The sequence below is a fragment of the Magallana gigas genome, chromosome 2, assembly GCF_963853765.1.
Source record: "Magallana gigas chromosome 2, xbMagGiga1.1, whole genome shotgun sequence".
In the NCBI taxonomy this organism is placed as follows: Eukaryota; Metazoa; Mollusca; class Bivalvia; order Ostreida; family Ostreidae; genus Magallana; species Magallana gigas.
The window spans coordinates 9,074,886-9,084,891 of NC_088854.1; the positions used below are offsets into that span (position 1 = coordinate 9,074,886).

General features: G+C 33.5%; 1 protein-coding gene across 1 annotated transcript; it reads left to right on the forward strand.

The window, feature by feature from the left end:
• The first annotated feature begins 1,384 nt into the window (after positions 1-1,384).
• LOC105322516 (flavin-containing monooxygenase 5) lies at positions 1,385-9,949 on the forward strand. The gene is made up of 9 exons (XM_011421269.4): positions 1,385-1,541; positions 7,003-7,120; positions 7,295-7,509; positions 7,686-7,842; positions 7,958-8,100; positions 8,194-8,291; positions 8,396-8,855; positions 9,098-9,263; positions 9,432-9,949. Exons 2-9 carry the CDS (start codon positions 7,003-7,005, stop codon positions 9,692-9,694), a joined length of 1,620 nt encoding a protein of 539 aa, XP_011419571.3. The 5' UTR covers positions 1,385-1,541; the 3' UTR covers positions 9,695-9,949.
• The last annotated feature ends 57 nt before the right edge of the window (positions 9,950-10,006 follow it).

The following is a 10,006-nucleotide window of genomic DNA, read 5'->3' on the forward strand; positions in this document are numbered from 1 at the left end:
GTTTGATTACGAATAAAAGTTACCTTTATGCTGTTAATTATAATGCTCAATTCGATCACGTAACAAATATATCAAATATTAAACAATAAAAAATATTTATTTTCCTGCCAGGAAAGTAATGCCTCCTCGTGAATATCAATCTATCACGTGATATCGACAGCTAAATTTAGTCTATCATACCACAACTGGTGAAGAGTCAACATCTTCATAATTGTGATAGTTTCACAAAGGAAAGGGTATTTTTAGTAAAGCATACATTTCTCCGATATACGAGTACAAAAAAAAGAAAAAAATACAAGCCTGTGAGTAGATATGAATACTTCCTTTAAAAAAATGACGTACACCTGTGTTTTTCCCCTATGTGCTATTTATAGATCCTATAAGTGTTAATGCAGAAGTAAGGGTATCGTGAATGACAAACGTATTTTACTCATTATACATGTATGTATTTCAAACTAACAACTGTTAAGCATATTAAAAATCAAGTTGGATATTTAATTAGGCAAAAAATAACGACCACCTAGTTCTCCGCGGACATGCGTAATGAGGTCGGTTTCGCTCTTCCTTCATCAATATTCATGAAAAGGTATATTTTCCTAGCAGAAAAATAAACAATTAAAAATCTATATCTTTGTAATGAGATGGAATTCACCATTGTAATTTACAGATTAAGGATAACTTTTATAACTAGACAAACACATGCGTTTTCACTGTCATTCAAAATTGACGCAAATTATAGCGTGTATAGCTTTAAACATTGAAAGATACAGCAAATCAATTAAAATTCACCATATGATACTTGTATCTCCACCCCACCTACTAGACATAAATATATGGCCTTCTATACCAATATGTACTTGTATTTGAATTCGATTGCAACAAAATTAATTTTATCAAAAAAGTAAAATAAGGATATAATTATTTCTTTGAAAATCGTTAAAATAAATTGAATAACATTTTTTCGCCGTTAAAACGTACTTCTACTGATTCTGAAGCTTCAAAATATGTACATGCGAGACTTCAACAGATTAATATACATGACTGAGATAAAGCGAATAAATAAGTAAAAATGACATAGAAAAGCAAGTATATATATTTTACATGTGACATATGCCTAGTTATCTTGAGTTTCGCAGTCTTGAAAATGTGAAAATGCCAGCGAGAATTGAAATAAAAACATGTCACCCGCTATTCAACAAGATAACATACGATGTGAGTGAATTATTCTCTTTTGAAAAGTGGACAGGCATATAAAGTAATCAAGAAGCTTACCAATGGAGATCTAAAAAATGAGTTACAAACACTTAGCAAGGGAGACTGAGAAAGGGGGGGGGCAGTTTCTTTTTTCTACATATAATATTATTATTGCACTATTCGCGCACCATACATATACAGCCCATAAATTGAACTCGCGTTAATCTAACCACAGTGTATTATCTGTGTACACGGCTGGACCCGCTGTTTGTTTTACAACATCACGATGTACATCCATTGTTTCTGAGATACCTTGACTCTCCCTATGGCTCATTGAACTGATCAAAGTAAGTTCATTCATATTTCATGTATTGCAATGATATATTAACACGATGTACACTATTAACGTTATAAGTTATTACTGAATTTTTGTTAGACATGTTTGAAAAGTTTTGAATCATGGATATATCTGAGGGGAAAACTGGAAGATTATGGGTAATTTAAACAAATTTTGTTTCACGTGAGTTTTTGTTTCTGCCTTAGTGTGTATGGAACAATGTTATTGCAACTTTCATGTAAGAAAATAGTTCAAACGAATTTTCTATCTATTTTAAAGGGGCATGGTCAAGATTTTGGTCAAATTTTATTTTTCTGTTTTTATTATTTACAATGCTTTAGAAAAGCATTTCTAATGTTCAAATGAAATTTGGGTGCCAGTCGATGAGTTTTAAGCAAGATACAGGGCTCGCAGTTCTTCGTCATGTAAACAAGGCTCGTGCCCTGTTTTTGTTTACATAGGTTTAATATACCAGTAAAAATTCTTTTTCAAGCTGATTTGTCTACTTTCTTACTCATTTTAAGCATAAAAAACAGTTCCTAACGATTAACACATTCACTGTAGGTCTAAAATAGGAATATTCACTTCAACATTCAAAATGTAAACAAAAGCTTTGTTTACATAGCGAAGTATTGTAAGCTCTGTAACTCGCTTAGAACTCTATAAATGACACATAAATTTGGGTTGCCTATTAAAAATGCCCTACTGAAGCATCGTACACATTAAAAGCGGAAACATAATTTTTGACCAAAATCGTTACCAAGCCCCTTTAAAGTAGATCCAGTGTTCTGTGATGTCATACTTTTTTGTAAAACTTTGAGTTCTTTAAAATTTGTGTAAAATAGTTTTATCTATTTTATGTTAATATAATCACATGGAAGTAATTACAATAGTGGTAGGTTCAAGATATTTTCGCAGCTTAATTTAATCCTAAATTTCCAATTTTTTATACATTTTATCGATGGTTAGGGAAAATAACTCTTTTTCTGACTTTTCTTTCAGTTTTATGTATACATACCATAATTTTTCTTATCCTAACGATTAATTTTAAAATATTTGTGTAGTTTTAGTTTTCTGATAAAGTTGACAATAAAATTAAACAAGATAAATAAATTTCTGCCTACAAAACTTTTACTTTTAACCAAAAAAATACGGTTTTTTGATGCTAAAATATGCTTTAGTTTATGTTTATCTGGCATCTCAAAAAGTGTGATGACATGTATATTTTTTCTAACAATTGATGAAATTTAAGCCTATTAAGTTGAAATCAGTTTGGTTATTCAACTTTCATCCGAGAATTTTACGAGTATGGAGTTACCTTAAAAAGGGTACCTGCAGTGCCGGTCAATTTTTGATATAATGGAGATCTATGTGTACAAACATCATCCTGAAAATTTTACAGCGATCGCATAAGTAGTTTTCGAGATATTTGGGAAAAACCCGATATCACACCTGAACAAGTTTTGAATCAAGCCGATTTGGCGCGAGATGAACTGTGACGTCACGGGGTCAACGCCGCTGTATGAGAAACAGGAATATCGTATGAAAACTGTTCGTTTTCTTGCATTGTTTTATCGATATATGAACGTTTTTTTCTGTGGTATTATTTCCTAACAACCCTGGATGACTAAATATACTGTTGTTTGAGTTTAAACCCGTATTTTATCGATCAAACATGCCGAATTCGGAAAATTGTTTGCTTCATGAATTTAGTCAAATGTGTAACACATTTTACATATAAATGCACACCATATGTAGCAAAATGACAATTAATCAAAGCACTATTGTTATAAGAAACATATTTTGTTAATATTGTCATTCTTTCGAATGATTTTTCCGTGACATTATTAACTGATTAAGAATATTGATAATACATATTTCGTAGAAGGTAACGCGGGGTCTATTCCTCGTAAAAGGCATAACATTACAAATGATGTCGCCCGATTATTCAATAATATTGATATCGAACCAATAACAATCAAAATAGTATGCATTCTTTAGCTAACAAACACGTGATTATAAACAGATCAAGGCGAAAGTCCAAGATGGCTGCATGATTAAGTCTGTTTCGTATTCTTTTAAAAATACGATAATGGAATTTCATTTTACATTTATTTACATCCTTTGTCAAAATATTCAAGTTTATTCAGATTTCATTAAGATTCGTTGTCAGTATAACAATTTAAGCTATATGGAGTTAAAGCGCTAATTAAATTGCTGACCATAGCGCTCGAAAGAAAGTTACACTTTATTAAATAAAAAATTATAAAGACCAACATAATTACTTCCGAAATAATTACTTGATCACATTAAAAAGCTTTAAATTGAATTGTAAATTTGGTCATTATTTAAGTGATTAGATAAGTAATAATAAAGGCATTTACTTCGAACATTAATTTTACTATTTGATAGAGTCTTTAATCACTGATTGACGGACTATACTGCAGTACACATGTATTAGCTTACGAATGCTTGATTTTACACAGTCTAATTTATTTTTCTGTTTTATTTTTTAACAATTGAGTAGCTAATTAAACACAAATCAATATACCAGTCCAGAGGTGTGAAACTCTCTCTTTGTTCACCAGACTCGTGTACCATGTGTATACATACCCCAGATACTGTATTGTATTGTATTGTTTATTAGTCAACAGCTGTACAGCTCATAGACATATACAATTAATATACACATGTTATAATACATATACTGGTCACTTGAAAAAGGCAAGTTTATACATGAAGTTTTCTGATTACAAAAGCATTCTTAATATATTTACCTAAATTGCACAAATCCTTTACATTTTGTGTTGACAATAATAGAATTAATTTAAAGACAGAGGGTTTAATATAATAAAACTTCTTAAGGAATTTTTCTCTCTGCGATCTCAGTAATAGGGACATTTCAATATAAAATGATATTCATCTTCTATATCTAAAGTACATAGAGGACATAAACGTCTTTGTAATGGAACATTGTTATATCTGCCAGTTTCGATGGTAAGACAATGGGATGATAATCTTAATTTACATATAAGTTTCTTATATTGTAAAGGAATTCTTTTTGTTAGATATGACTGCAAGGTACAATGATCAACTAAATATCTATAGATTGTACATTTGGAAGAGGCATTTATGTCAGCTAGTAAAGACTGTTTAAAATTATCAAAAATACGTTGCTTGGCGATCGTTAAAATAATTTCTGGCTTTTCAAAAAATTGGTTTTCCCATAAGTTCATTAGCCCAATACTTGTTAACATATTCTTGATCTCTGCAGCCCAGTTTTTACATTTGTTTTTACCTAAAGTTTCATTATACATAATAGAGAGGTTTAGCAAACCAACGTGTACGCGTACGTGTACGTGTAGAACGGAAAATATGTGCATTACGTCATCAGTTTGTGTAATGACGAATTTCTACACGTATGTACCCGAATGAACATACGTGTAAATTGCAAAGTACCCGTAAGGTCGAACTTGTAGCCTCTGTTTCCCTGTTGTCTTGTAATTTTAATAAATATGTTAACTTTTCTTAAACCTGAATATTCAATGCGAATACTGATATCTACAAACATAAATTTTCATTAGCGTTTAATATGTTATTGGAGTTTTATTTCACGCATCTCTTCCTCCAAAACATGCAATGGCTCCGTTATCTTATTAATTTGCGATAAATAAAAATGTGCATATATAATAAATGACGTTTAATAAAATTAACACATGCAGAATTCCTACTTTTCGTTTATAACCAACATTCTCAGCTTAGTAGGAGAGGATATCCATAATTACATTAAAACATTTAAACGTACAAGTACACGTTACAACTGCTAAACAAAAAAAAGTAATTGAGCTGGTACGCGTAGTTCTAACGTGTAACCTACACGTACAAGTAGACGTACACGTTGGTCTGCTAAACCTCTCTATTAACATAACATGAATTCAAAATGCAATTTCTTGATGATAAAAGTTTCATCCAATATCTTAAAATACGTATTTTTCTGATACATTGCAGAGGCATTCTGCCCAATTCACAATAAATAACTGCATTAGATGTGCCCCTTTTAACATTAAGTATGTTTTTACAATAATTAAGATGAATTTTTTCTATATCTGGGGCAGAATGAAAGCCCCAGACTTCACAACCGTAGTAAGCAATGCTTCCTACATAAGTGTCAAAAAGGGACAAAAGCGTAGTAAAATTAAGACTCATATTACAACATTTCCTTTTCAGTGCAAAAAGCGCCTTCATACATTGTAATGACAATTGTTTCTGCGTAACATGAAATTTGCCATTGTAATTCAACAAAAGTCCTAGATAACAAAAACTGTTCACTACTTCAATTTGTTCACACTTATAAAACCACACATCTTCTGTTCGCAAAATTCACGTGTGTCTGGAGCAGTGGCTTCGTTAGTTTACCTGTTTACCTGTGTCATTGTCTCGGATCACTCGTGTGTGAAAGGATATTATGTAATCAAAAATGAATAATGAACATAAATTTGCCCATGCAAGCGTTTTAAGATATCGTATTCATCGGTAAAAAGGCGACGAGAGTAGCAAATTTTTAAATCCTTTAAAAAAGAAATCTGATTATAATAAAATAATTATGAATACAAATTTCTAAACCTGCAATACTGAAAATAACTAGATATGTCAAAACATCAGACCTACACCAATCATTTTGGCTGAAAAATCGAATTTAATTTGTATAGCTTTGTAAAGAAATTTCCCTCCTGTTGACCTCGTGACGTCACTTCCGCTGAAGCCTCGTTATCGCCTAATTCTGTTTTCTCTTGATTAGATTTCCCAAAGCAGGTAAAAATAGCCACTTTGAAGCGGCGTAACTCCGTTATTTTTGCACCGATTTCGACGCGGTTTTTTGCATTAAATTTTGGTAAATAAACTCTTTGACATATGTTTCACATCGGCTGGGCTGCAGGTACCCTTTAAAAGGAAGCCTGATGGTCAACAAATTAACCGTCATATCTACCTAACATTATAATATAACGCTATGGTTTGTTTATCGATAAACTTTTATTTAACGTAGAGTAAATCCATACAGTTTACAGTTTAAATTTATAGATATTTTCCTCTATATTTTTTTTATATATCTAGAGCTCTTCTCCTTAAATAGATCAATAAGGTTTTAAAATGGTCACAACCATCGAACTTTAAAGGCCAAGCAACGTGATTTTTTCATACATTTAATTTAGACTATGTACATTCATAGGCATTGATTTACACAAGAAATTAAACGGGCTGTGATTTTGGATCAATTAATTTATTCGAAGAAATGTGAAGTTGATCTCGAGGTTTGATATTTTTTTTTATTTAAAAAATTTTTTTTATCCTGATTTCTAGAAAATGCCTGTTATATTTAAGAAAAACTGTAAGAAACGGCAATTATATACAAATATAAAGAATCTAATTTGAAGTATATTGTGATCATTTAGTTTATTTAATTTGCTTTTCAGATGACGTCAGAGAAGCGGGTGGCAGTGATTGGTGCAGGAGCCAGCGGTTTGACCGCCATCAAGTGTTGTCTGGACGAAGGGATCACCCCTGTCTGTTTTGAGAAAACTGACCACATTGGTAAGAATATAAGAATTACTCAAATTTGAAGCTAAACGATATAAAATTTTCCTGACTAAATAGTTATTCAATTCACAGTTTTAAAAAATCATAAATAAAATTGAGTGGTAGATCTGATGGCTAATTTATTTACCACCCAGCCTCCTTACGTTGATTTAATGTCCTTGTCGACAGGTGGGCTGTGGCACTACACCGATGACCCCCAGGATGGACAGGCCTGTGTGATGAAGTCCACGGTCATCAATACCAGTAAAGAGATGATGTGTTACAGCGACTTCCCCATCCCCAGGGAATTCCCCGTCTTTATGCACAACAAATACGTTCTCAGATACTTCAATCTGTACGCTGAAAATTTTAATCTTACACAACACATCAATTTCCAAACAGAGGTAAGTTTACTAATATCAAATTTCAACTGACACTGAGTGAGGACTGTAAAAAGGTGAAAAAATGTGAAAATTTTAATAAAAGTGAATTTTTTTAAATATTAACATTTTGATCAGAGACATAAATGTTTATGTCTCTGTTTTGATCAATCATTGAAATTGAATTTTTCGATTTTTAGGTAGTCAGTATCAAACAAAATAAAAATTTCAAAGACAATGGGTGTTGGGATGTCAAAACACGTAATCTGAAGACCGGTCACACCCAAGAAGAGACTTATGACGGAGTGCTGGTGTGTACGGGTCACCATGCAGACAAAAACGTCCCGAAATTCCCCGGTAAACGCGACCAAACAAAAATGCATACTTTCTATCATTTCCCATTTCTTAACTTTTATTCTTCATTCAACATTTATTCTTGTTTTTTTTACAAGTTAAACTCGGTCTCTTACAGGACTTGATAGGTTCAAAGGAGAAATAGTTCATTCACATGATTACAAAACCCTCACGGGGTACGAGGACAAACGGATAGTAGTCATCGGTATAGGAAATTCGGGCGGAGACGCGGCGGTAGAACTCAGTCGTGTCGCTAATCAGGTACACGCTGTAGTAGTTAAGTAGTCCTTGCCATTCTGCTTGTTTGAAATAAATGTTTGTTGTTTTTATTACAAAGAACTCCTTATGTTGTAGGTGCTCCTTAGCACGCGGAAAGGGTCATGGATCGTGAATAGGATCGATAGCTACGGACAACCGGTAGACATGGTCCGGACAACACAATTCATGTTCTGGTAGTAAACACGATGTGTAATATAAGTCCAAAAATTGCTAAATAAAATGTAATGCTACTATTAAAAATGTATTTCAATAAATATCAGTAAACTGTATTCTACAGGTTGAAAAAAAATATTGTACCGGAGGCTGTTATCACTAAGATTATCGAGGCAAAGTTGAACCAGAGATTCGATCACGCAACCTACAGTCTTAAACCCGACTTCCCACCACTGGCGGCCCATCCCACCGTCAACGATGACCTCCCCAACAGGATCATCAGCGGCAACGTGATCATCAAACCCGACGTCAAGCGCTTCACTGAATCAGCTGTGGAGTTCGATGACGGGACGACAGAAGACGATATTGACGTTGTTTTCCTGGCGACGGGGTATATCTTCGGGTTTCCGTTCTTGGATAAGTCTGTGTTGGAGGTGAAGGAGAACCGGGTTCACTTGTACAAGTGGATGTTCCCGCCGGATCTAGAACACGATACACTGGCGGTCATTGGGTGTATACAGCCGCTAGGCGCCATAATGCCGATCTCTGAGCAACAGTGTCGACTGTATGCCCGGGTCTTAAAGGTGAGGGGTTTTTTTATTCAGAATTTTGAGTTTGAAAACATATAGTTAAATTTAAAGAATAGATATCATTGGACGTTTGATTAAAAAAAAACACGGAAAGTTTATGCTCGCAATTTTCAAAGGATGGCATTTAGAAAAAAGAAATTGTATTAGATCAATAGATCATGACATGTTATCAAACATACCACATTTATTTATCTCATTTAATCTTCCATAAATAATTCACTCTACTGAATTTTCAGGGAAAAGTAAAATTACCACCCCCAGAAGTAAAATGGCAAGACATCAAAGAGAAAGTAACGGACATGGCGAAGCATTACGTCAAAAGTCAACGTCACACAATTCAAGTCAACTACGTCGATTTCATGAACGAGTTAGCAATCCTGAACGGAAACTGTCCCAATCTTGGTGATCATTCATTTCCACCCTTTATTATTATCTGAGTACATTTCAATCATCATGGCACCATGCATTGGCCACGCTAATTTGTTTCGAATTTTAGTCCCGATTTACTTCATTATTATCTGAATACATTTCCACCATGCATTGACCTTGTGAATTTGTTTCATATTTTAGTCCGCCTGTTCTTCAAAGACCCCCGGCTAGCCATGAGCTGTTTCTTTGGACCCTGTACTCCGTACCAGTATCGACTGCAGGGCCCCGGGCGATGGCGCGGAGCCAGGCAGTGTATTCTGACCCAGTGGGAGCGGACACTTTACCCCCTGAAGACTCGACCCGTTAAAAACCCACCCAGGGAATCCCAAGCGCTGTTCTTCCTTTTCTTTCTGATTATTGTTGGAGTGTTCACCATTACAGTACATTTACTTTTCATGAGGTGATTCCGAAAGGAAATCTGAATGGAATATATTGTTACTGGTGCTCAATCGTGTTTGTACATTAGTAATGGTTATCTTCAAGATCAAAACTGATATTCATACTTGGTATAATTCTATTTAATGTTTTTGTGTTCTTTAGACTGGACGTTTTTTTGTAGATTTGTAGAAAACATATATATTCGTTGCAATTAGCTTTGTTATCCTCACTCAATTTCATGCTCTGGTAAACAAAAATTAAGAAATAACATGTATACATAGTGTGTTCTATTTTTTTTAATAACTCGTAAGATAAATTGAACAACCAGCATTTAAAAA

Coding starts and splice junctions, on each gene's coding strand:
- LOC105322516 (XM_011421269.4), top strand. CDS start 7,003: ATGACGTCAGAGAAGCGGGTGGCAGTGATTGGTGCAGGAGCCAGCGGT. Junction 7,510..7,685: donor ACATCAATTTCCAAACAGAG/GTAAGTTTACTA, acceptor TTCGATTTTTAG/GTAGTCAGTATCAAACAAAA. Junction 9,264..9,431: donor CGGAAACTGTCCCAATCTTG/GTGATCATTCAT, acceptor TTCATATTTTAG/TCCGCCTGTTCTTCAAAGAC.